General features: G+C 54.1%; 2 protein-coding genes across 12 annotated transcripts in view; one reads left to right on the forward strand and one right to left on the reverse strand.

Moving 5' to 3' along the window:
- Positions 1 to 226: 226 nt before the first annotated feature.
- PRPF40B (pre-mRNA processing factor 40 homolog B) lies at positions 227 to 20,547 on the forward strand. 7 transcript variants are annotated; one of them, XM_032492773.1, is made up of 26 exons: positions 231 to 362; positions 6,438 to 6,518; positions 7,276 to 7,419; positions 7,726 to 7,791; positions 8,457 to 8,484; positions 8,701 to 8,726; positions 8,861 to 8,971; positions 9,258 to 9,378; positions 9,461 to 9,485; positions 9,713 to 9,916; positions 10,146 to 10,275; positions 10,359 to 10,423; positions 10,933 to 11,097; positions 11,195 to 11,303; positions 11,665 to 11,815; positions 12,500 to 12,633; positions 13,275 to 13,389; positions 13,538 to 13,629; positions 17,776 to 17,892; positions 18,117 to 18,254; positions 18,463 to 18,558; positions 18,810 to 18,896; positions 19,115 to 19,292; positions 19,552 to 19,613; positions 19,726 to 19,869; positions 19,970 to 20,547. In XM_032492773.1, the coding sequence occupies exons 1-26, from the start codon at positions 360 to 362 to the stop codon at positions 20,060 to 20,062; spliced, it is 2,685 nt and encodes an 894-aa protein (XP_032348664.1). In that variant the 5' UTR covers positions 231 to 359; the 3' UTR covers positions 20,063 to 20,547. The 7 variants fall into 7 exon arrangements, with proteins under 7 accessions (XP_032348668.1, XP_032348664.1, XP_032348669.1 ...); XM_032492776.1 differs by lacking the exon at positions 231 to 362 and adding an exon at positions 1,407 to 1,425; XM_032492777.1 differs by lacking the exon at positions 6,438 to 6,518 and having other exon boundaries at positions 227 to 362.
- A 272-nt stretch (positions 20,548 to 20,819) lies between these two features.
- Positions 20,820 to 25,980, reverse strand: part of FMNL3 (formin like 3) — a 51,666-nt gene continuing 46,505 nt past the window's right edge. For 3 of the 5 annotated variants that reach the window (XM_032492768.1, XM_014553248.2, XM_006177692.3), the window contains 10 exons: positions 25,431 to 25,665; positions 25,226 to 25,294; positions 25,020 to 25,100; positions 24,789 to 24,918; positions 23,950 to 24,110; positions 23,522 to 23,623; positions 23,072 to 23,164; positions 22,645 to 22,768; positions 22,425 to 22,541; positions 20,820 to 21,740 (listed from right to left, as the gene is read on the reverse strand). In XM_032492768.1, the coding sequence (XP_032348659.1) occupies positions 22,450 to 22,541; positions 22,645 to 22,768; positions 23,072 to 23,164; positions 23,522 to 23,623; positions 23,950 to 24,110; positions 24,789 to 24,918; positions 25,020 to 25,100; positions 25,226 to 25,294; positions 25,431 to 25,665 (1,087 nt within the window). In that variant the 3' untranslated portion in view covers positions 20,820 to 21,740; positions 22,425 to 22,449. The remainder of the gene's footprint in view (positions 21,741 to 22,424; positions 22,542 to 22,644; positions 22,769 to 23,071; positions 23,165 to 23,521; positions 23,624 to 23,949; positions 24,111 to 24,788; positions 24,919 to 25,019; positions 25,101 to 25,225; positions 25,295 to 25,430; positions 25,666 to 25,980) is intronic. The other 2 variants (XM_006177693.3, XM_006177694.3) reach the window with 1 other exon arrangement.

Consider the following 25,980-nt stretch of genomic DNA (forward strand, 5'->3'; position numbering starts at 1 on the left):
CAGGAAGGCAGAAGAGTCGCCGACGCGCGCTGAGCGGCCAGGACCCGCACTCAGGTCGCTCGGTGCAGCCCGGCGTCGGCAGCTGAGCGCCTGGAGCAGGCGTGCCCCGCCCCCTGGTGGGCGGGCCCCGGGCCCGGCGGCGCGGGGGCGGGGCCTGGCTTTCCGCGCCGGGGGCGGGGCCGAGCCCGGACGCTCCGGGCCGGTGGAGGACCCGGCTGATCGGCGGGAGCGACCGGAGTCCCGGCCACCAAGGGGTGCGACCCCCCACTGGCCCCGCCTTCCCGGCTGCGGCCCGGCCAATCAGAGCGGCTTTTACTGGCGGGTGGGCCGAGCCGGCCCAGCTGCTCGGAGGCTCTGGCATGGTAACGTCCCCGCGCGGGGGTGGAGGGGGCCCGGGGCGGTCCCACAGCGCCCCCGGCGGCCCGGGCCGGGGCCGGGGGAGCGGGGAGGCCGCCGGGGGTGCCCGGGACCCCGGGGGAGAGCTAGGGGAATGAGGGGTTAGGGAGAGGAGCCCAGGACGGGGGAGGGGGCGGGGATTTAGGGGAGATGGGGCGGGGGGAGGCCATGATGGAGGATGGCTGGGGGTGGGGGGTTGAGGAGAACTCGAGTTGCGGGACTGGGTGAGGAGGATGGGATGAAGTGAAGGGTGGGTTTGTGGAGAAAAGTCGGGAAAGGAGAGAGGGTCGAGAGATGGGGGAACCGCCGGACAAGGGGAAACCTGGGGGCCACAGTTGCCCCACCTGGGATATTTGGCGTGCGGCATGCCCCTTCCCGGGACTTAGTGCTTTGGAAGCCCTGGATGCCCCATAAAACCTCTAGGAGACCCCCTTCCTCATTTCCTCGCATTGTCTCCTGAGGTGAGGAGGGGGCATTGTCTCCTGAGGAAAGAGAGGCTTCTGGCCCCCACCCAGTGCTGGATGGACCAAGAAGTGGGAGAGCAGAGGCCCCTTGGTCCCAACCCTAGCCCTGCCGTCAACAGACTGTAACAACTCTGTGTGACCTTGGACAAGTCACTACCTTTCTTTGGGCCTCATATTTCCCATCAATTAAAAAAAAAAAAAAAGGAAGATGCATGAGAATGATATCCTCGATTTCTTCCTGCTCCAAAATGGGGTGGTTCTTGAGGAGAGAGTTCAGGAGAATGGGTTCTGGGACGTGGTGAAGCAAAGGAAAAGGATGAAGATGGAGGCAGGCCTTCGACTGGGGCTGCAGACAATCCCCTGGGATGTTGGGGGATGGTAGGCACAAAGCAAGGCTGGGGCAGGCTCGCCAGCGCCTCTGGAATTAGGTTGGAGGGATGGGAGAACTCTATAAGTAGAGGAGGAGGTTGAGACCTCACCTGAGAAAGATGAAGACAAGAAGTAACATTCTGTTTATCAGGGAGAGTGATGAAGAGATGGCAGGATCAGAGAGAAGGAATGAAAGGTATTTTCTAATAAGATGGCCATTGTCTTTGGGGAGAAGGAGTAATAATAACGCTGGTACAGTGGAGTGGAGACTAAGATGATCTTGAAAATAGGGAGGGGGAGGCTGGTGCTGTTTAGGGCAGCAAGTAGAGATAGACCACAAGGTAATCGGCTGGTCTCTCGGCCTCCATGTTACTTTTCTTTTTGATGATTGAGACCTCTTTCTGAGAGGTGTGCCTCCCAGCCTTCGTTTTCCAAAACAAATCCCTTCAGGGAGTGAGTCAGGCCCGGTCAACCTTAGGATCACCTGGCTGTCCGAGGATTTCAGGATTGTGTGAGGATTGGGGTAAAAAGAAAACAGGGGAATGAATCTGAATGTAAGAAACACCTGTGGCACCATCGTCCTTGCTAGGAGGCTGCTTTATGGAGTAGTTGAAAGCACAGGCTTTGGGGTCAGATTGCTTGGATTCCAAACTTGCCTTTACCATTTAATGTCTTGGAACCTTGGTCAAGTTACTTGGTCTTTCTGAACCTCAGTTTCTTTATAAAATGAGGATAATAAGCTCTAAGATGGTTGCAAGGATTAAATGAGTGACATGGTATCTGGCTCATAATAAGCACTCAGTAAATATTAGCTATTAGCTGTTATTATTCCCTCTTTCTGTTCTCTTCCTCTGTCTCTCCATTCTCCTTTTCTCCTTTTGTTCTTTCTTCTGAATCTTCAGTTCTCAGATGCCCCTCACATTTGGAGGCTGAGAAGAATTGATTGTGTTTTGGGGAGGATGGAGGGTGGTCCTTCCACTGGTCCAGGTGAACACATGATGATCAGATGATCAGTTATCTCTTCATTTTCTGTTCCCAGCCCACAAATGTGTTTTTGTTCCAAGGAAGACACACAATCTGCTTCTCTTTTAACCCCCTTTCCTATGTCCCTCTCTCACATGAGTTATTTCTTCAGATTCTCACCCGGAAGTGTAATAAGACCTAACATTGTAAAGGCTCTGGAGCAAGTGACATAGGGGTAGGGGGATTTCAGGAAAGGATGAACGTATACATATCACACAGAGGAGGCTCAGGGAAGGGAAGGCTTTGGAAGTTCCAAAGTTCCATAGAAATTTATGTTCATTCCATTACTCTCCTCTGTAGGGAACTTTCCAAAACAGGCTAGTGTCTGGATCCTGGCCGGGGGGGTCTCCTTTCCAAGTTAAAGATGGTCATTTACAGTAAGGTTTTTGGGGGTGTTTTTTTAGGTCTGCCTATGCCAGTTCCCTATCCCCAGTCACACAGACCTCTGCCAAACTGTCCCTCTCATCACAGTTAGCTTTTACCCAGAGAATTTATACAAATGTACCTGGATACATGTGCACACACGCACACATTTGCCTCTTTTTATGATATTCCAGTATGCAAAAATAAGATTAGGGATAAGCCTGCATTTTATCACAGCATTTTGTGTGCAGGGGCCTGGCTAGACACTCAGAGGAGGCTTAAAAGGAGAAAAAAATTGCTGAATGTAGGGAAGTTCTCACCTGAGTAGGGAGACAGGCAGAATCATGTGAAACACCCAGCAAACATCCACAGACTGGCATGCCAATCTGGGCAAAGTCGTGCAGCATTTATCCTGAGGGGACACAGGTAGGAGTGTGTGTATGTGTGGAGGATAATCACAAAGGTAACCTGAAGGAGGTGAATGCTGGATCATCTTGAACAAACTGAGCAACAAAGCAGAATAAAAGAAACATGGAGTACTCTTAACAATTCCTGTGCAGAGAGGAGGGAGGATGTCACAGAGTCAGGAGGAGCCAAGAAGTGTGTGGGATGGGTCTTATGTAAACGCTTAGAATATTAGATAAGAGATTCTGTAGGGTGGGCAGTAGGGAGCCACCACTGGTTCTCAAGCAACAAAGTGTTGGAACATTCCTGGTTGAACCACATGGTTCTTGGGGGATATGCTGGAGTCAAAAAACAGACCTGCTTCCTGTGGCAAGAATTGTGCTTTTAAGGGAGTAGGGCTGGAGGGCAGACTGGATCCAGTCCTGGCTCTGTCCCTAACCAGCAGTGGGACCTGGGACTGATTAATTTCCCTTGTTTTTTCATCTGAAGAAAGGAGACTGCCTAGGGTGGTTGCCAGAGTCCCCGCCAGCTCTGACATTCTGTGTTCCCTGAATAACCGCTAGGCCTTCCAGTGGTTTTGTGGGACCTGCCGAGTCATTAAGTCAACAAATACTTAATAGCAGGCACTGTAAGCCAGGAGGGGGTGGTGGGAAAATACAGTGGCGATAGGATATTTGGGTAAGCAAAAACAAATCCCTGCTGCTTGGCATTTTCAGCCTAGTGGATGTAGCAGATATTTCATTGATTCCAAGACTCATATTTTAACATTTCTGAAGTTAAGGTGCATCTTAAAATCAATGGAGTATCATAACTTCATTGGTAGCATTTGTTTTTCATTAATGACACATAAAATAATAGTACAATCAGAATTGTATAAATAACTGTAAAATTCCAGTGAATAATTGCTGAAGAGGAGGGTACATGGTGTACGAGCCTATACAAGAGGGCTCTGACTAGTCTGCTGGGTTGGGAGAAAGGCTTTCCCGAAGAAATGATGACTGATAAATGTGAAGGATATGGAGGCAAGTGTGAGGGCTAGAGCGAAGATCGCCCCAGGCAAAGGTTGATGTCTGAGGCAGGAGGATTGAGAGAAAGAGCTCAGCATGTGTGAGGAAGGCGAGGCATTTGGGAAGCCAGCCTCCCACAGCCTCCCAGACCCTGGGCACAGGTTCTGGTCTTTACCCTAAGAACAGTGAGAAGTCATTAAAAAGTTTTAAGCAGGGAAGTGTCATGGCCTGAGGTTGGAGTGGATATGAGGAGACCAGTCAGGAGGCCACTGCAGTAGGTCATATGAAATGAGGGGTGGTAGGGGTGGAGGAGGAATGGAGAGAAATAGATGGATTCAAGAAATCTTTAGGAGGTGAAATTAACATGACACGCTGATGTACTGACGAGAAGAGGGAGGTGTGGTGAATGACTCACAGGTTTCTATCTTGGACAACTGTGTTGGTTATGGCACCAGTCTCTGAGATGGGCAACCCTGGAGCCTGGTAGGACCTAAAGATACGTGGTGTCTGGGAGGTTAGAGAAGACCCTGAGGCAGCTTGGGTGGGAAAGTGTGGCCCAGAGAATTGTATTTCCTCCCATGTTGATTTGTTTCTGACTTCCCATGCTGAGGAAAGTTTCAGGGAGCAGGAGCAGGTTTGAATACATGGGTAAGAGTAGCTAAACAATGAGAAAAGGTGACTCAAGTTGGTGTAGTTAGACTTATCCCCTTCTCTTCTTAGAACAAGATGGGTGGGAAGAGAGGAAGGGCAGATGTTGCTGAAGGTGGAGATTAGAAAGCATTTTTAAATACTGAGCCTTCTCACCATCAGGATAATTGGGAAAGTAGGGAAATTGGGCAGCAGTGAGCCAGTTCCCACTTCCCATGGAATTTCTCCCTGCCACCTCCTACCTTCCAAGCAAAGAGGAAGAAAGGCCAGGCCTTTTAGCTGCATCTCTGTGCCCCAGTTTACTTAAAAAAATTTTTTTGAATGGGTATATAGACATGTGGGTGCATGTTCAAAGTTATGAAAGGGCATACAATGAGAATTCTCCTTTCAGCCTCTGTCCCCCTTCTCATTTCTTTTCTCTGTCCCCCTCTGTGTCATCTTTTGTCTCTGATTTTTGTACAGGTGGTAAAACTTTGCTGCACTTTGCTTTTTTCTCCCATTCAGTTATGCGTCTTAGAGATTACTCCCTATCAAGACAGTGAGCCTCTTCATTCTTTTTTATGACTGCATCATATTCCATTTTTGTATGTAAAATTCATAGTTCTTCACTGTTGGATATTTAGGCTGATTGCAGCCTTCTGTTTTTTACAAATAATGCTGATTTGAAATGTGGGGCTATATCTATAGGATGAGTTTTTAGAATTGGAAGGTTCTGTATAAAGAAGATTTGTTCTTTCATTTGTTCTTTCATTCATTTAACATTTGTTGAGTACCCATTATGTGCCAGACACTGTGGCAGGTGCCAGGAATCCAGTTTTCAACAAGTCAGATATGATCTCTGCCCTCTGAAATGTTACTACTCTAGTGAGGGGAAACACATTTCCAAGCAAATATAATAATTACAAAATTGTATACATGAGGAAACTAAAAAGGGGATCAGATAGAGAATAAATTGGAAGTGCTTTAAATAAATTCAGGGAAGCTTCTTAGAGCAAGTGATATTTAAGCTGAGAACTAAAGGGACATATATGGTTAGCCATTAGGTGTAGAACAGGGAGACCGAGGCTGTTCAAAGCCTCATCCAGTGGGATATGAGTTCAGAATCTGTAGGGGAGGTGATGGCCACTGAGCAGGGGCAGAGGGGCAGAGAAGTAGAGCTAAAGCAAAGAGGGAGGCAAATGGGAATGTAAGATGTCAGAGAGAATGAGTGAGTCACGAAAGACGAGGCTGGTTAGGGGAGGGGCTGGTGGTGAAGAGAGGAGAGTTCGGGAAAATAGTACTTGACGAAGGACTAGTGACTATGTTTAAAGGGATTTGGGCTGAATCTCTGTAACTGGCTGAATTCAGATAGGTGAACAGGAAAAGAGGCCACTTCCTCCCTGATACTTTGGGAATGAAAGACCTCTCTAACTGGTTTGAGGGAGGCACAGCCTTGCCCACAGGCAGAGAGTGGATGAAAAGCCTTGAGAAGAGCCCACCTGTGCCTGTAGTAGAGCCTCCTTCATCTTTTCTTGATTTGGGCAAAATGGAGACTTCCAAAATAAAGATGACATTGAAGGGACTCAGGCAGCTGGCTCTGGGCTGGCAGAAGAGAAAACAGACCTACCCAGGGCTCAGAGCTGGGGGTGGGTAGGAAACTTGCCTTGGAGACCCTTCCTCTGAACTTTGTGCTCATTTTTCATCCTCACCCCTCTGCTTCCCTTCTGCAAAAGCCCATCTCTTCGCCCAGCCTGGGTCCTATGACTTTTCTCTCCCTCAACAGTCGGTTCCCGATTCTGGTCCCCGGCCCCCAGCAGCGCCTGCCCCCTTCCCACCGGGGCCCCCCATGATGCCACCACCCTTCGTAAGTTTTATGTCTTTCCCTGGGCTTGGCTTTTCCAGCCTGCAACCCAGCTCCCTAGTCCCTAGCACTGCTGTGTCACCAGCACAGGTTTTATGTAATGCCCCTTGTGTTGTCCTTGAAGAGGGATGGTTTTGCTTGGGCATTGGGATGGGAGGGACTGCTGTTAAACTCCCAGTCTATAAAACTGACAGCTCCCTCTTGGTCTTTTTGTCCTTGGGACACAGTGGGGCTGGGGGAAGGAGAAGTGGATGGGTAAAGTCCCCGTTAATGTGAGGGCAGGGTGGGGCTCTCTTTCTCTTTCACTACTCCTTGTCTGTATTCTTTGAATACACCACGAGGTCAGGCTGGAATAGCAACTGATAGTCACTGAGCTGGGGAAAAAGGGGTAGGAGGCAGGAGACTAGGGGATATGGGTACCTGGACACCTGCCTCTGGTCTTGCATCTGAGAGGCCCCTTTGGGGAGAATTGCTGAAGCAGTGGAGCCTTCCAGTCACAGTCTGGTGGTGGTTACACTTGCCTTTTCCCTCTCCCTTCCCTGCCTCTCAAGAAGCTGTGTACTTGCCTGTTAGACCCAGAGAACCTGCCTATTATCAGTCTCAGTGGTGAGGAGGGAGGCAGTGTCATGCCTCTCAAACTAAAGTCTTGCAGTTGTCTCAGAGTCGGGTGGAGGGTGGGGTGCGAGACGAGTGGCTGTTTTCTGACAGGTACAAATCAGTGTCTTCTCTGCTCTGCATCTCTAACTTTCCTCCTTTCCAGATGCCCCCTCCGGGAATCCCCCCACCTTTTCCTCCAATGGGGCTACCCCCCATGAGTCAGAGACCACCAGCCATCCCTCCCATGCCACCTGGCATCATGCCCCCAATGCTTCCACCAATGGGGGCACCACCGCCGCTCACACAGGTAATCCTCTCCCCTGCACCAGGGCCTCAGAAAACCCTGTCATGTCAGCTGGGGTTAGAGATGAGAGTGGATATCTGGACTTCAAAACTGGGGAGGGGAGGCAGGGAACCTGGGGCCAAGCCCCTGTGGATTTGTCTGCTGAATGACTGAAGAACACTCTCAGGCTAGGCTGAGAGCTCAGAGCCTGGGGATTGCTGAGAAGGTGCCCACATGAGAGTCACGGCCGCAGCAGGATCTCTCAGCACCCTACGCAGCCCGTGCTTGCCTTTACTTCAGTAGCTGGTTTTTGTCTCTTTGTATCCATAGATACCGGGAATGGTACCTCCCATGATGCCAGGAATGCTGATGCCCGCAGTGCCTGTCACCGCAGCGGTAAGCCCTGAGTAGGGGCAGAAAGTGGGCTCTGCCCCGCAGCCCTGTGGGTCTGACTTGGAGTACAGGGACGTGGCCGCCTCTCTTTCCCTCTTCTCATCACATCCACCCTGGGCCCAGCACTCCCCATGCTGAGTGCTCCTCTCCAGTCACATACTCAGCTCTTCTAGTTTCTCGCTCGTCCCCAAAGGCGTGTACATTCTCTCTGGTTACTCCCCCTGCTGCGCTCAGCTCCTTTGAGGAACACACTCATGAGTTACCACTGTGGACACTTGAGCACAGTTTCCTTTTCACATCTTCTTTGTCGCTGGAGGAAGCAGCAGTATCTGGGGATCTCGCTGTACCTTCTTGTGCTGTTACTCAGTGTAGTAGAGTCTGGGTAGGATGTGGCATTTGGTACTTGCTGTGGAAGAGATGGGCCGTGGAGGTTGACTCAACAAAATCCTCTCGCTTGAGGAAAACGAAGAAAGTTGCTGCTGTGTGATTTCCTCCTGGGGTCCTAGAACCATGGCCCCGGAGGGTGGGGGAAGCCTGTTAGGGAGCAAAGATCCCTGGGAGCAGGACACGTGGATCCTGGCCTGGTCTGCTTCTCCATCCCCCATGGCCTGGGTCTTGGGGGCCACCGGGCTTGGCCCCAACCCTTCCCCCTCCTCTTTCTTCGGCAGACGGCTCCGGGTGCGGACACCGCCAGCTGTGAGTCTTCTGGGGGCCTGCTCCCCCCAGGCTCGGAGGTTGGGGGGGGAAGGGGACCATGGACTAGAGCCCACCCTGGATCATGCCTGTTGGGGTGCCAGGGAGCCTGGGATGTTGATGGGGATATTTATTGGGGATGGAATAAGGGAGGAATAAGTGGGAACAAGATGAGAATTGGAGCAAGGATTTAATATGTTCCCTTTGACTTCTTTGTAGCTGCTGTGGCTGGGACAGGCCCTCCGGTGAGTTCTTTCAGCTCAGGGGTCTCTGGGTAGAAAGGCTGAAAGTGGGGGGCTGATGGTTAAATCTTTGGGGTGAGGAGGAGAAGCTTTGGGAAAGGGGCCTTGACCACCATTCTGTGCCCCCCCTCCCCCAGAGGGCCCTATGGAGTGAGCATGTGGCCCCTGATGGGCGCATCTACTACTACAATGCTGACGACAAGCAGTCCGTGTGGGAGAAGCCCAGCGTGCTCAAGTCCAAGGCAGAGGTCCTGAGTGGGCCTTTCTGGCCCTTCCTTTCAGCTGCCCTGACCCTTCTAAGTCCTTGGCCTCCCCTGAGTCTCTAACCATACACATGGCTCCTCTGATCCCAAGATCCCTGACCACCCCAACCTCCCTAGGATCTCAGGAAGTCCACCTTCCCCCAGGTTGAGCCAGGTCAGGTGGTAGTTAAACAGTCCTGTGTCCCGTACTCACTGGGTCCCCTTAGCTTCCCTACGTGTGGCTGGAAGGTATGCCCTGCCCACTAATGTTCTCTGACCCATCCTCTTGCAGCTGCTGCTGTCCCAGTGTCCCTGGAAAGAGTACAAGTCAGACACAGGCAAACCTTACTACTATAACAACCAGAGTAAGGAGTCCCGCTGGACCCGGCCCAAGGACCTGGATGACCTGGAGGGTGAGGAGGGGGTGGGCCCAGGAAGGGGCTCTGGGGCGTGGCCCTTGCTACCCTATAACTATGTTATCCTTTCCTGTTGCAGCTCTAGTCAAACAAGAGGCTGCAGGGTGAGTGACTTGCCCACCTTGCCCACCTGTACATCCGTACTTGGGGCCACCTGAGGGGTGGGAGTGGCCTCTCCCCATGATCCCTACTCTGGAGGAAGAGCCAGCTCTCAGTCTCCTTGTGGAGTGGTCTGTCCTGGCCCCAGTCCTGCGCAGGTTAGAGGGACCAGCCAGCCCCGACCACCTCTATCCCTACTGTACTGGACACTGCCCTTCCGGGTCACCTGCAGGAAACAGCAGCAGCCGCCACAGACACTACAGCCACAGCCTTCTCAGCCACAGCCTGACCCCCCACCTGTGCCACCTGGCCCCACCTCGGTGCCCACGGGCCTCCTAGAACCTGAGCCAGGTGGGAGTGAAGACTGCGATGTGTCAGAGGCTGCCCAGCCCCTGGAGCAGGGGTTCCTGCATCAGCTGGAGGAGGGCCCCAGCAGGTGAGGGCTGCTCCCCTGCAACATTCCCAGCACTGACCTCAGGCTCCCAGCTGCGCTCAAGCCCTGACCTCTGCCAAGTTTCTCAGGAAGGGTGTAAAGATCTGGGTGTGACCTCTGAAGAGCAGAAGAGGGCTGCCCTGGGGAACGAGGAGGGGGTGTCCTGATTACGCGGGGTGCTGGAGGCTATAGGGATTGGGGGACACTGTGGCTGAATCCCCTCTGCCCCCAGTTCTGCTGGACGGCGTCAGGCACCACAGCAGGAGGAAGAAGAATCAAAGCCAGAACCAGAGAGGTCTGGCCTCAGTTGGAGCAACCGGGAGAAGGCAAAACAGGCCTTCAAGGAGCTACTGAGGGACAAGGTGCTGAGGGTGGGGCTCCCAGGGTAGGCCTGGAGGGGGCTGGAGGTGGGCGGGCCCCGTGACCCCTGCCTGCTCCATTCCAGGCTGTCCCCTCCAACGCTTCGTGGGAACAGGCCATGAAGATGGTGGTCACCGACCCCCGTTACAGGTAGGCCTGGGCAGAGGGAGCCAGGCCCTCCAGACCCTGTTCATGAGAGCATTTGAGCCAGGGACTCCCTGAGAACCCCAAGGGTGCCAGTGTGAGGAGAGTGATGAATGGGTGAGCTTGCCAGGGGAAGAGAAGCTGGAGGGCCTTCAGGAGAAGGAAGGGAAAGAGATCTGTCGTGAGACATTCAATAAATGCTTGTTGAATTGAATTGATTTGAATTGAATTAATTGGGGAAGGAGGGGGCTGGATAGGGCAGGCCTGACTGCGACCTGAGAACCCCAGAGCCAAAGGGCCCAGGATTTGCAGTGCCGTGGAGCCCTGTCTCTTCCCCTCACTGCCTCTCACCCCTCCCCATGTCCAGAGACCTGTCCTGCGTCCCTGTGCCCTGGGAGCCCCTGCCGCCTGCTGTGCCCATGCACAGACGCCTCAGTCAGCTCTGCTCTGTGGGCTGTGCAGTGGCGTTCAGGCTGACTCCTCTGTCTCCACCCACTCCCACTCTTCCATCCCAGTGCCTTGCCCAAACTGAGTGAGAAAAAGCAGGCATTCAATGCCTACAAAGCGCAACGGGAGAAAGAGGAGAAGGAAGAGGCCCGACTAAGGGCCAAGGAGGCCAAGCAGACCTTGCAGCATTTCCTGGAGCAGCATGAGCGCATGACCTCCACCACCCGCTATCGGTCAGGGGGCCGGGCTGGGGTGGGGCCTGGACACCCTGAGAACCCATGGGCCCAGTCTGTTCTCTGCCTGCCTACCCACAGCCCATATACTCCACAGGCGGGCGGAACAGACCTTTGGCGAGCTGGAGGTGTGGGCTGTGGTCCCCGAGAGGGATCGGAAAGAGGTCTATGATGATGTTCTCTTCTTCCTGGCCAAGAAGGAGAAGGTAACAGTCACTGGGCTGGATCCATCAGCCCTAGTCTCATCTTAGACCCTCCATGTTTTTGCTTCCTTGTGGAACCCTGGCTGTTCACTTCTCCGCTGCCCTGGGGTCCCAGCTCTGTACTCAGAAGCTGGTGTCGCACCTGCACATCCACCATTTCTGCTCTGGGCATGGGAAGACGGGAGGGAGTCTCTCAGGGCTTCATTTGTAACCTGTGCTCCTTCTCCTTTTCGGGGACATGAAAGCCTGAGTCTGGTCATCCTAGAGTTCTCTAGCTTCCTGGCTTTCCCCGAGTGCCCCTCTGCCCAGGCCCACTTGAGTAGTCTGGCCTGTCTTGCCTCACGGAGACCCTGTGGCTCCCTAGGAACAGGCCAAGCAGCTCCGGCGCCGCAACATCCAGGCCCTGAAGAGCATCCTGGATGGGATGAGTAGTGTCAACTTCCAAACCACATGGTCCCAGGCCCAGCAGTACCTCATGGATAATCCCAGCTTTGCTCAGGACCATCAACTTCAGAGTAAGCTCCCTCCTCTCGTCCTCACTGACCCCAACACCTGCCTCACACCACTCCCCTGCACCTCCTGCCCTCCTGGACGTCTCGGAATCCCCAGCACTCACTCAGTCCCTGAACCTCTCTGGATTCCAGAGATCCCAGAATGCTTCAGGACACCCCCTCCCTCCCTCCAGGGTTTACTGTTGACCTAGACATTGTGTGTCTTTGGAGGAAGAGCTCTGGGGTGGGAATCAGAAGACTTGGAGGTCATTTTTATAGCTCATGTGAATACGGTCTTAAATCGTCACGGCACTGTAGGCCTTAAGTGGTCACATGTTGCAGTAAGCCTATAATCACTGGCCATACCTTCTGTTATTCACTTTCTAAAGTTGCATCAAAGCCCAGTTGATTCCCAGGTCCATGAAAAGTAAAACCTCAGATCCTGAGATAACTGGTTTCTTATGATGACTTTTAGTAACCAAATTCCTAAGAGGTGAATAGTTGCTAATTTTTTCTCATACAATTAATGAACCCTCCTCACAAACCACCATTCCAGTAGCCTCTCCCACAGAGCCCCCTGCTCCCCTTGCCTCACCACCCTGGGTGTCCCCCACGCCTACCAGGGTAGCATCTTTAAAGCACTGGGGGTCCTGGCTGAGAGGGTGTCCCACTGGTGCAGTGCCCACTGAGCTTCCTCCCTGTGGTTAGACATGGACAAGGAAGATGCGCTGATCTGCTTTGAGGAGCACATCCGAGCTTTGGAGAGGGAGGAGGAGGAGGAGCGGGAGCGGGCCCGGCTTCGGGAGCGCCGCCAGCAACGCAAGAACCGGGAGGCCTTCCAGGTATCTTTGCTACCCTTTGGGTTAGAGCTCAACTCTGCCCCAGGCCGTCACCGCTTCACCCATGTTCTGCCTCCTCTTAGCCTCCACTGTTTTGTCTGTGCCCAGCCCTGTCCCACCTCCACGAGGCCTCTCTATACCTGCAGTTTTGCTCCTTCTGTGTCCCCTCAGCTCTGGGCCATACTCCTCTAGGGAGACTGGACGTCTGCACCACCCAGAACCTGCCAGTAGAGAGCACCCTAAAAGCACGGCTCGGCAGCTAGTTTATTTCCATTTGGTGGGGAGCCAGACAGGCATAGCTAGCTTGTCCTTCAGCTTGGAGGTGGCATTGGGGTTACTTAGCTGAAACACTTTTAGAAAGTTTAAACCAAGTCATGGGAAGATTGTTCTATAGGCAAGTTTCCATTTCTTTGCCTCCCAGTGTGGCCCATTCTCATTTTGAGTCTGTCCCTTTCTGTTTACACTCTTTTCACATTGCTCTCTGCCTCCCTACCTGTATCTCTTCATCTTTGCCTCCCTTGCCTGCATTTCCTCAGTCTGGGTCATCCCTGTGTCTCCCTGCCATCCCCTCTCTTCCTACCCAGTATTTAGCTTTGCCTCTCCCCCTTTCTCACTCCCCCTGTAACTGGCCTCTCCCTGCTCAGACCTTCCTGGATGAGCTGCACGAGACAGGGCAGCTGCACTCTATGTCCACCTGGATGGAGCTGTACCCAGCCGTCAGCACTGATGTCCGCTTTGCCAACATGCTGGGCCAGCCGGGTAAGGCAGCCGGGCTCCCCCTCCTCTGGCCTGGCTTCCTGCCCTGCCAGCCTCTCTGGACTCCCATTCCCTGGTCCTGTCCTCGACCCCACCCCCAGGCCTTGGGAAGCTGCCGCCCGCCAGGCCCCCCTCCCTCCCTCCCCCGCAGGCTCCACCCCTCTGGACTTGTTCAAGTTCTATGTGGAGGAGTTGAAGGCACGATTCCATGATGAGAAGAAGATCATTAAGGACATCCTTAAGGTGAGGGAGGCCTGGGGTTGCCAATGGATACAGGCTGGGTACAGGGCACGCTCCCAGGACAGGACTGCCCGCTAAGTCCTGTTTTGCAGGAGCATTGCAGCCCGGTTCAGGAGATAGCTACTGTGATCCTTTGTTGTGCACTGGGGACACAGAAATGGATAAGACACCATTTCTGCCCATAAGGAGCTCATGGCCTAGTAGGAAGACAGACATGACAGTAGCAATACAGAGGGGCAAGCGTTACTACAGAGATGAGAATCAGAAGAATCGAACTGTACCTCTAAGAACGAGTAGGTAGAGGAGGGTGGATGTCCAGGGCACAGGGTACTACAGGAGCAAAGGCAAGGGGCACAGGGCATGGCAGGTTTGAGCAGCAAGAAGCACAGCTAATCAGAAACTGGGAGCCCACAGATATGTTCCTTCTGCCCGCACAGTGTTTTAGAGGAATTTGGAATTTGTTGCTAACATTTTAAAATCAAGTGATTACAATTAAAATCTGCATCTTCAGCTTCTCTTGGAAATTTGGATTACCTAGCAGCACTGGACTAGTTTTGTGAGGCATTCAGTGGACTTGAGCCAAGACGCCACTGCCTTTTAGAGGGGGCATGTCATCCTTATCTAGCCTTACTCTTCCCTGTCACCTCCATGACATGGGAGGAAGTCCATCTGCCATTTACCATCACATGTGCTCGTTGGAGAATTCTCAACGTCCATGGCTATCAAAGGGAGAAGTGAGTGATGGACTAAGAGAGCCTTGTGTTTCAGAAAAAGATAACAAAGAGAAAGCATACTTCTTTGTGGCAGTGAAGAGCATTCCGATGCCTTTGAGGGGGCAGTGTAGAGAAGTGGTTAGGAGCAAGACAGTGAAGGCAGACTTGGGGGGTGAGTGTCTAGCTTAACTGCCACAAGTTGTGTGACTTTGGGCAGGTGACTTAATCTTTCTGAGCCTGTTTCCTCATCTGAAAAATGGGGAGGATTCCTCCAGACGGCACCTGATTACCAAGGGGAATAACTTGGTACCTGAGGTGAGGAGGGTCTGAGGATAAAGCTAGAAACGTCCCACTGCACACACATTTCTTTGAAGTCCCGTGTTTTGCCTTAAAAATTCATGCAGGTGTTGTATTTTAATACTGTAATACCTCTCTGTTTAATACAAACTTAATATTTTAAAATTACTTACCATTACGTAAGATGTATCATATTGTCCTGTGGCTTCCTCTGTTTCTCTGGAACCACGTGTCCCAGGTGGGAAGGAGACCCCTGGATGTGAAATTCCTTGAGTGCTAAAATAAGGAATTTGGATTTTTCTCTTGTAAGTCATGGGGAGCTGGGGAATGATATGATCAGGCAATGTCTTAGAGAAGCCCATGTAGCGTAGGGCAGCACCTCTCAGCCTGAGTGCTGGCGTCCTTAGGGGTGGGCGGTGGTAGGAGGGCAGGACCTGAAGCCTCAGGATGCTGAAAGCGATAGTGGCAAGTGATTCAAATTCTGAGCTTCTGACTCACCCCCAGACCTCTCCCCTGCTGTTGGGGCCATTTGGTAGAAAAGTCCGGGCAGCCCTGGACTCTTGAGGCAGGGTTAGAAGCGGTGGTGGTGGGGTGATTAGAAACACAGAGATGAGGCAGGAGCTGCTGCAGTGATCTAGGTGGGAGGGAGCTCAGGGCAGGCAGTGGGGACAGTGGGTGAGGAGAGAGGTGTAGTGCTCCAGGCTCTGAAGCACCCTGGGTTTCCTCAGGGGTGCCTTGGTTCAAGCAAGGAGAGGGTGGTGGGGACTTTATGCCCCTTACTTTATTTTCAAGTGTAAAAGCTTATTTCTCTTTTACATTGAGGTTCTACATAAGATTTTTATTGAAAAAAATGTTTCTGCTGTTAAAAAAAAAAGTTTAAAACCAGTAGGCTAGAGTCAGTCAGAATTAACAGATTTTTTTGGTGAAATTGAGAGAAGGAAGGAATGAGTCAGAGGTGGCAGGAGTGGATTGATGATACCACTGGTAAGGATTAAGCAGGAAGAACAGGGCTGGAGAAAATCGGAATTCTATTTGGGGAATTAGTCCCAAAAGCAACCTGGGGCAGAGATGAGTAAAGCAAATATCATAATTTAAATCAGATAATCGTATAAAGTAGAAATATCTAATCCCAAGAGAGCTAAATTTTATTGGACACTTAACTTTTAGCCAAAGACTGGCTGGTACTGCTGACAGGCCTATAGGAGTCCTGTCCTTGCTGAGTCCTGTCTCTCCACCCCCCCTGAGAAAGAATGTTCTTTAGACAGGTGCCCCCCTTGTTCCCCATTTTGGACTTCTGTCTGTGAAAGGCAGGTGAGCCCAGGGATCCCTGTGGCCATCCAGTAGCCAGGCAGACTGTGATGGTACCTCGTATCCTGTATTGTAACGCAGATTCCTGGACTTGGAACAGCTGGAAGACAGAAGATCCGGGCCTGGGAGATCCATGGGACTGGGGTGTGGGGTGAGGGGCTTGCGGGAAATGAATGCTCTTGGAATCTGCTGAATTTGATGTGTCTGTGAAATATCCAGTCTGGTTTGGCTTTGGAAGTCAGGAGAGAGGCAGGAGATGAGATTGCTAGGGACAATGTAGATCGTAAAGACTAACTGCTGTTCTCAGGGGAACCAGCACATGCAAGAGAGGTGGTAAAAGATCAGAGAGACAGGAGGGGACCCTGGAGAGGGGAGCACTGAAGTGAATGTCCTTGGAGTTGGCTCGGGGGCCATGAGAAACATCTGGGAGAGCAGTGTCCGTGAAGAGGGTAGAGTGAGTGTAGCATGGGCTTTAGAATTGGATACCTTCTGGCTGCTTATTGGTTGAGACCGCAGCAGTTTATATATCTCTGAGCCTCAGTTTCCTCATCTGTAAAATGGGGTTAATCTATGCAAGGTTGTGAGAATTAAATGATAACAATTGTAGTGTTTTGCTTATAGCAGGCTCAATACATATTTATTTGTTTTCCTTTGTGCTGCATTTAAGGATTTTGATACAAAGGGGAAGAAGCAGAGGTTGTTAGCCTGAGGAAGATGAGGGGAGGGTGGAAAGGATGCTCCAGGTTAAGTGAGGTGTGTACTTGATGGAAGGAGCCAGTGAAGAGGTGAGATTGAAGTTTGCAGTTCCCTAGGGGAGAGCATGGTATGTTTTGAGGAGAAGGGCTGGAGGCCAGGGCTTGAGGAGGTCCTCTTGGAAGAAGCAAGAAGAGTATGCCTCTGCCGTCAGCAGGAAGGCCAGAGCAAGTTAAAACCGTGTGGAGGGAGAGGAAGGGAGTCTGGGCCCATGCCCAAGCTGACTCGAGAGCCAGACTTCAGACTCTAGTGGCTCTACTTTCCATTGAGTTGTCTTGGTCCAAGTGAGATAACTTTCCTAAGCCTTGCAGTGTTGTGAGGCTTAGGTGAGAAGCACAGAGCCTGGTCCCTGGTGCTTCAAGAAAGTGAGGTGTTTCTAATATTGTTCAGGAGTTGCACACCTGATGGCTTCTATTTCTCCCGTGGACTAAGTGATCTGTATGGGTGTAGTGCTTAAAAGTAGGGGCTTTGTTGTTAGAAAGACCTGGGGTAGCGTTCTTGTTCAGCTGTACATTAGCCTTGAAGACCTTGGGCAAGTGTCTGGTTTCTCTAAACCTTGGTTTCCCCTTCCACATAAAATTAGGAGACTAGGACCTAGGTTTAAATTCAGATTAAATGAGGGAGGATTAATTGAGGTAATGTGTGTGAAGCACTAAGCACAGTACCTGGTACCTAGTAAGCAATCAATAAATATAGCCAAAGGGTGGGACCCGCAAGAGAATGCAAGGAAGCTACTGAGCAGCAGGAGGACCCAGTGGGGGCCGAAGCTTTAAGCCAAAGGAACAAAGAACTGAGAAACTTGGGCATCAATCAGCAGACCAGGCACACATACCCGCCGCCGTCTCCCCTCCCCTGTGATCCAACCCCCCAGTTCCCTGTGACAGCCAAACCAGGGGTTGGCGTGGGAGGCTTATTAGACGGTGAGGAACTGGACGACTTGGTCTCTGAAGTGCGTCCCAGTGCTGTGGCTCTCTTCCCGGGCATCCTGTAGTCTGACCCCTCCGCCTGCCCTGGAGGCTGGCCAGCTTCAGGCTCAGGCCTGCGGTGCCCCCTGCTTCATGCGCTGCTGTGCCCACAGGACCGGGGCTTCTGCGTGGAGGTGAACACAGCCTTTGAGGACTTCGCCCACGTCATAAGCTTTGACAAGAGGGCTGCTGCGCTGGATGCAGGCAACATCAAGCTGACTTTCAATAGTGTGAGGGGCCGCGCGGGGTGGGGCTGTAGCCAGGGCTCTGTTCTCAAACTCGTCCCTCGGTCTTGTTCTGTTCCTTCTCACTGCCCCAGTGTGACTCCATCTTCAGTTCAGGGGGTGATAGTAAGAGCCCAGACTCCATCTTCCCACATTTTAAGGTCTGCCTGCATGGGGCTGGGGCACCCACCCTCCTGGGTGACCCTGTTGTGTGTCCTGTCTGCCCTCAGCTCCTGGAGAAAGCAGAGGCACGGGAGAGAGAGCGGGAGAAGGAGGAGGCACGAAGGCTGCGGCGCAGGGAAGCTGCCTTCCGAAGCATGCTGAGGCAGGCTGTGCCTGCTCTGGAGCTGGGCACGGCCTGGGAAGAGGTCAGGACTGCAGCCTGGCACCAAACACCACCCCCTCAGTCCTGAGGGCAGCGGTGCTTCTCCACCACTGGGGGCCCACCCCAGTCATAGCACAGCTCAGGGCCAGCTCCGGCTCCCTTCCTTCCTCTGCCCCAGCCCTGCCCTGTGCTCATGGCGGCATCCATGCTGTGCTGGGGCTAGTCTGATCAGCAGTGCTCTCCTGTTCAAGGTCCGTGAGCGCTTTGTGTGCGACTCAGCCTTTGAGCAGATCACCCTGGAGTCGGAGCGGATCCGGCTCTTCCGAGAGTTCCTGCAGGTACTGGAGGTGAGGCAGAGCTTCTGGTTCTCTGCGTCTGTCCTGGGCTCTGGAACACCCAAGGCTAGCTTGACAGAAAGCTCAGTGACCTCTTACCCCCAGGGGTCTCCTTTTCTGGACAATTAAGGAAGGGGAGGTCTTAGGGTGCCCTGGATAAGCCTAAGGCCCTAGCCTCAGAGGCAAAACCAGATTTTAGGATACCAGGTCCTTCCTGGGGCTAACCCTGGTGCCTTCCTCACCCCTTCTTCTGCCTCCACCAGACTGAATGCCAGCACCTCCACACCAAAGGCCGAAAACACAGCAGAAAGGGCAAGAAGCACCATCACAAGCGTTCCCACTCGCCTTCAGTGAGTTGGCGGGTAGAAAGGATGTGGGGTGAGGCTGGATTGTCTGGTGATGAAAGAAGAACCACTTTTCTTGCTTTTCCCCTACATCACCTCCCCTGGAGGGAGATCTGAGGATTCCTTTGGTCCTGCATCCTCGTCTCTGTCCCCAGCTCCCAGACTTGAGGGCTTCTGGAGGGCAGAGAGCCTCTGCACTGACGTGTGTCTGCTGCTCTCCCCAGGGCTCTGAGTCGGAAGAGGAGGAGCTGCCCCCACCGTCTCTCCGGCCTCCCAAGCGGAGGCGGCGGAACCCCTCGGAGTCAGGCTCCGAGCCCTCTTCCTCACTTGATTCTGTTGAAAGTGGGGGTGCTGCCCTTGGAGGACGAGGTTCCCCATCCTCCCGCCTTCTCCTTGGATCAGGTAGGCAGTTGGGAACTGGACAGGTTGGCCCAGACCAAGAGGAGGCCTTGGGGGAGCCCCACCCCCCTGAGGGTGGAGTGGATTGGAAGGGTGGGACCTGTCAGAGAGAGAACTTCCCATCCCTGCCCAGGCAGGAAACTGGGAGAAGGTAGGAAAACTGGACTAACTTCCTCCGACTGGTCCCTGTCTGTGAAGGAGCGGAGAAAAGGATGAGGCCTCCCTTCTCCCATGGGACTTAGTGGGGACTTTTTATCTCCAGATCATGGCCTTCGGAAAGCCAAGAAACCAAAAAAGAAAACGAAGAAGAGAAGACACAAGTCGGTGCGTAGAGAAGGAACTCCATCCAAGGCCCTGCTATTTTAGGAGATGTCTTCGCCCGCCTCCTGGGCTGTCCTCCACGGGAACTGAGGAGGCGGGCTCTGGGCTCTTACAGAACAGTCCTGAGAGTGAGACAGACCCTGAGGAGAAAGCTGGCAAGGAGAGTGATGAGAAAGAACCAGAACAGGACAAGGACAGGGACCTCCGTCGGGCAGAGCTCCCTAACCGTTCCCCAGGCTTTGGAATTAAGAAGGAGAAGGTGAGAGGCAGGCGCCCGACCCCAGCCCAGTCAGCGTTCTGTCCAGGCCTCCGCAGCCCTCGGGGGAGGCGGTGGGTGAGCTGTGCCTTTGCTCCACCAGACGGGCTGGGACACGTCGGAAAGCGAGCTGAGCGAGGGTGAGCTGGAAAGACGGCGGCGGACGCTCCTGCAGCAGCTGGATGACCACCAGTGACCTGACAAGCCACCCTGCCTCGGGTCTGTGTGAGGCTGTGGCCTAGGTCACCCTCACCGTCTGCCCCAGACTTCTTCCTTAGTTGGGTCTGTGTCCACTTTTCCTCAAGTAACCCCAACCCCATCACACCATTGCAGGCACCTCCCAAGGTTGCTCGTGGTGTTCAAGGGTCCCCCACTTCCCGGACAACTAGTGCAGTCCTTGCCCTCAGCCCCTGACTGGAGATTGGTGGTGTATACCATACGGGGTGGGTGGTGCCAGTAGATAAAATGTGAGGGGGGGGGCCTCCAGGAAGAGGGACAGGCTGGTGGACACAGCCTGGGTGGCAGAGGGCAGGGTCCTTACCCTCTAGCATCAGTGCCTGCTCCTGCCTGCCCAGGGCCCTTGGGGCTCCACCACTCCTTCCTCCAGCCCCAGGGCCCAGTGTATGTGTGTTTTGTTTTGGTTTGGTTTTGGTTTTTTAAATAACAATATTTATAACGTGGCCAGTGGCTCTTTTGTCTTCTCCATGTGCTACCGAGGCAGGCTGGGGCCTGGACAGGTACACACATGGCCAGCAGAGGGCACTGGTGTCTCACAGCAGGCCTGCCTCCCTTTGTGTGGTTGGAGCCCACCTAGCCAGGTTCCCCTTCCCCAGGCTTCTGTACCCACCTACCCCAGGCAGACGGCAGCTCTGCCCAGCTTCTTTTCTATCCCCATGGCTCAGGTCAGGCTAAATAGCCACCTTAGTCCCCCACTCAGAAAGAACAGTCAGGCCTGGTGTTTGAAGCCTTTGTTGAGAGAAGGAAGGTCTGGAGTTTATATACAAAAGAGAAGGGAAGTGGTACATGTACAAAAAGGAGTGGGCCCCTGTCTTCCCTTCCAGAGGCTGAGAAGAAACTGGCAGGGGACTGAAAATCGTCAGCCAAGACCACTATGACCCTGCCCCCTGCTAAAAAACAAAATACAAAAAAACCTAGCTGAGGAAAGGTGAGGATGCTGTTGGCACACCCTTTCTCTAGGAGGGCAGAGAAAACCATTCCTCTGCCCACCGTAGGACAGAGTCGGCCTAGAATGCAAAGGACCAAGGGTAGGGAGCGTGGCATCTCTCCTCTACCCTTATCACTAGGGCACAGCTGGGCAGGCCCAAGCTTAGGAGAGCCTTGCTCCTGTAAATGATCTGAGATTGGCAGGGTCCCAGGGCTCCTTAAGCCTGGACACTTCTAGATCACAGCTGACCATGGCGCTGCAGGAAGGAAGGAGAAGAAGGATAATTGCTTTCTCCTGTCATCCCTCTGGCTCTTAGGTTCCCCTATGTAGCCTAAAACTGGAAATGGTTTTTTCCAGCCCTGAGCTGACCCTTGAGGAAATGAAGTTGAAGACCTTGGGAGCAAAGTGCAGTACTGGAGGCACCAGGGAAGTGCCAGGCCCCAAAGGACCTAGTGCCCACTGTGGCAGCAGGCAGGATGCAGCTTTGAGAGCTGGGGTGAACACTGCGTTGAGAGCAGCACAGCCTTCTGCTGCGCCCTTGGCCAATTCCAGGGCTTCAGGTCCACTTGCTGGACCTGCAGGACTCCTAAGGTTGAAGTGCTTCTGCCTCCAAGAGGGTCTCAGTGGGGGCCTGGAGCCCGAGGCGGGCCAGTGGGCGGTGCGGCACTCTTGGCTTGGTGGCAAACGGCAAGGGGCTGGTGGTGGAGGCCTATGGGGAAGACAGAGGCCTGTGAACAGGCAAGGAGGCCAGGCTGGGCCCAGCCTCACAGGCAGGGCCAGCGAAGAGCCAGCCATGAGGCCAGTGAGGGAGAAGATCAAAGAGAGGCTGGAGGGGATAGTCAGGGAGATTTCTGCCACAGGCTCTGCATTTCCAGAGAACAGGTAGGGGTAACTAGAGGCCCCTGGGGAGTGGCAGAAACAAGGTAGACTCGGCAAGAGCTAGAAGCTGGGAAGAAACCCCAGGCAGATTGGATATCAGGCAACAGGTCAAGGGTCATCTGATACCCCTGGGCAGAAGCCACTGCCAGAGCTCTTCTGAGAAGGCAGGAACAAAGGACACCTGGGCCCAGGACCAGAGCCTCTCCGCCTCTGTGACCAAAGGTGGCGGCCTGGTCCTGCCTGCTCTGGCAACTCCCTACCCCTGGGGTCTTAGTTGAAGCCAGGGTAGCATTAGTGGGAGAGATACCGCTTCCCTGAGGGCACATGCAGGGGATAAGCCATGCTTCTCAGAGCATGGGGCATGCAAGGGAAGAAGTATGTGTCCCCATCACCACAAGACTGCCAGAGGATAGTTCCAAGTCATGCAGGACATGCAGGAGAGGGGGTGCCTTAGGGCCCCAGCAGGAGTCCTGGGAGGTGGGCATGCAGAGAGGGCAGCTGTAGTGCCCAGTACCTGTCAAGAGCCCCAGCCTTGGGGGTTAACAGTTTGACTCATCATGGTGGGCTGCATCGCAGAAGAAGCGTGAGCCCCGCTTGGCAGTACGGGCCGTGAAAGGGACACTCTTCAGCACTGTGGCCCAGGAAAGAGATAGTGGTCAGGCCCCATGAGGATGGGGTTGGGGTTTGGGAGCTGGGCCCAGTGACCAGGCACCAGGGAGGGAAAAGGGCCCCACCTGTGATGATGTCCTCAATGGTACCATCCTTCCCCTCATAAACAGGCCGGTGTTCCTTGGCCTGGCGCCGCCTCAACTCTGCAATTAGCTCCTGTTGTTGCCACTTGTTCCTCTGGGATGGGGTCTAGAGTCGAACATTTGAAGGGGAAGGGAGTCACCATCCTTACCATGGGGCTGGTTCCTGTCCCAAGAAGCAGTCTGAGGACACCCTTGATTGTGCTTGGCAGCCCAGCCCCCATCATTGCCCAGGAATCCCCTCCCAGAGCCCCTCTCCCCATCCCTTTGGACTCCAGCGTCAGGCCCTCTGGGTGGTCCCTGGGCTCCGGTTTTCCATCTCCTCTGCTCCACCCCCAGTTTTCCATCTCTGCTCCACCCCCTTCTAATCCTTTGCCCTGTTCTCCAGGCCTCAGCTCTTGGTCCCACCCACCTTGGCATCCAGTTTCTTGGCTTCCTGAGCCAGCTGCTTCTCCCGCATTACCTCCTCCTGCTTCTTTCGGGCTTCGTTCTCTTGTTCTGCTTCCTAAGAACCATGGAAGATGGGGGCAGTGTGTGTGTGTTTGTGTGTGTAGTGAGGCTCACACAGGCTGTGAGGGGAGGGGCTGACACTGAGAGTGGAGAGTGGGTGTCAGTGGGACCAGCAACCCCAGGTGGCCACCCTCTGGAGGGGCACTTCCTGCCCCAAACAATGACAGGAAGGGCCTGGGCCCCCACCCTGCCCACCAGTTCACAGCTAAGAGGCCTGTGGCCAGCTTCCATAGCTCCCTCCCAGGACTCAGAGGAGGAGACGGAAAAGGCCCAGACTTGAAGCCCAGCCCTCTCTCCCCCTACCAGTTTTCTCTCAGCCAGACTCCTCTTTAAAAGCCCCTTTTGTGCTCACCTTGTAAGAACGGATGAATCGGACAAATACTGGGAAGAATACAGAAGGAGGTGTGGTCTTGGGACTCTCACCAAAGTAGCGCACAACTGCATTGTAGGCCTCCTGGGGAAGGGATGGGCAGAAGGGGTCAAGCCCGGCAAGGAAGGAGAAGCCCAGCTCCCGCCAGGACAGGAGGCCCACAGAAAGCAGGCCAAGGCCAAAGGAGGAGCCCCTGTGGGAGGGAAGAGAATCTGGGGCTCCCAAAGCCTCTGGAATGCGCATCTCCAGAGGCAGATGCCTGCCCCCTCCAATACCCCCCTCTCCCCCACAATCAGCCAGCCAGCCACCTGAAGAAAGTTCTTTGAATCCGAGAGCCAGAACGGAGCCCACCTAGAGAGGCACGGTGCCTTACCCCTGGCTGCTCACACCCACCTCCACCCTGTGCTCACCTCAGCCGTCTTGGCGTCACGCTGGAGCTTGTCCAGTTTGCCTTCGTTGGTGCTAAGGAAGTTCCGCAGGACGCTGTTGTCATGTATGCTGCACTCCCGCCGAATCAGCTCCATGCCCCGGCCCAGCTCCTTCACGTCCAGCAGCACGTTCTCCAGGGACACTGTTGTCACCGGACCGTAGGCTGAGGCCCGCCCAGCCCGACATGCCCACCTCCCAGCCCAGGGCTACAGCGAGCTCCAGCCCTCCCCCTTGGCCTGGGCTCACTCAGTTTCTCACGCCCTGCTTCCAGAGCCACCCACCTGGACAGAGAGAGGGGGCACCAAGCTAGCCAGGCTCTCACCGGGGCCAGGAAAAGGAATGGAGGCTGTAAGCTCATGACCCACAAGGCAGCAAAGGCAGGCAAGCCAGAGAGAATGCTGGTCTCCAAAAGAGAGCTGCCTTGGGCCTGCCCCCGTTTTCATGAGTCGGGCAAAAGTAACAGGTACCTTATGTCTGTGCAGGGCTTTATGGGTTTTCTAAGCACACCACATACATCACAGAGACATGCAGGCTCTGGGGCCAGCCTAGGGGAGTTGGGAGTGAAGAGCCTTTCTCTGCCAGCAAGCACAGCACCCAAATGGGAAGGACCGGGCAGGGCCTGCTGCCTGGAGGAAAGCTCCCTCTGCGGCGGCCCTTGCCCATGGCCCCAGCAGAAAGCTTTGAAGTGGTCAGGGAAAAAAAAAAAAACAAAACAAACAGCCAGAAACAAAGGCACCCAAGTGTTCTCTCTCCTCGTAGCTTCCTGGGATTGTCCCAGGCTGGACATAAGGGTGGGCTCACTGGGCCAGGCTCCCCTTACCTGCCGCAGCTTTTTCCACAAAGTGCAGCTCATGCCAGAAGTTAGCCAGGTCTGGGTATTTCTCCTTTACCGTCAAGGCGATGAAATGCAGTAATGTCATCTTTCTGTCGGTGGACTTGGTGTCCAGCAGCTGGGAGGAGGGGACGGTGGGCAATGAAAGGGCTGAACACTCTGGCTCCATGGCCACCGCCCTCCAGGCTTCCTTGGCCCCTCGTTGCCCCCACATCTTACCAGATCCAGGCTCTGGAGCTTGAAGCCATACACAGCTCCCCGCTTGCTGCTGTTCATGTAGTTCCCCAGTGCAAGTATGATCTGTCCAAAGATGCACGGGAGGAACTTAGGCCAAGCCGAGGGCTCCTTCCTCCTCTCTATAGCCCCAGACCCCCCCGCCCAAGACCTAGGAACCACCTGCAGCCCCATCCACAACCTTGCCCCACCTCCAACATCTGCTTCAGCTTCTGGGAGGACTTGACAGAGGCAGAGGCCGCAATGATGGCATTGAGTTGCTGGAAGGCAAGATGAAGAGCTGAGTAACCCCAGGCCGGGGTGGGGCACAGTCAGCAAGGGGCTGGCAGGCAGGGGACCAGCAGGTAGGGGTGGAGGGGTGGCTGCAGATGACCACAGTAGGGGTGGGGGTTGTACCGGCGTGAGCATCTGTAGGTTGTCCTGGAAGTTGCCCAGGAAGGCCATGCCAGCCATTCGCTGGGTCAGCCGCTCCACCTTGCTGAAGAGCAGCATGAAGCGGTCCTCGGCCGCCAGCTCCTCCAGGGGCTGCCGCTCCCGCTCGTACTGCCGCAGCAGCTTCACCTCAGCCTCTGTGGGCAGGAAGCGCATCAGGCACTCCACGAAGTCCACTGGTAGTGTCTGGAGGTCAAACCTGTGTAGGAGGGAGGAACCACCTCAGGGCTCACCTTTGCCCACGTTACCTGTCATCCCTTCATTCTCCAGCTCCTACGGAGACAGGGTGGGGTCTGTGAGCAGGACACAGCCAGAGGGAGAGGACCCATTGCCTCACCTCCAGTGACTTACTGGAGTTACTCTGCACCAGTAACAATCCTAGAGGCACATTCCATGCCCTGTTTAAGAACCCTTCAGTGTCTTTCCTCTGCACCTAGGGAGAAGTCCTAACATCTGAGCATGGCTTAGGAAGCCCAGCTGGAAAGACTTCTGCTCACCTCTCTCTCTGTCTTAC

Source organism: Camelus ferus, chromosome 12 (genome assembly GCF_009834535.1).
Source record: "Camelus ferus isolate YT-003-E chromosome 12, BCGSAC_Cfer_1.0, whole genome shotgun sequence".
Lineage (NCBI taxonomy): Eukaryota > Metazoa > Chordata > Mammalia > Artiodactyla > Camelidae > Camelus > Camelus ferus.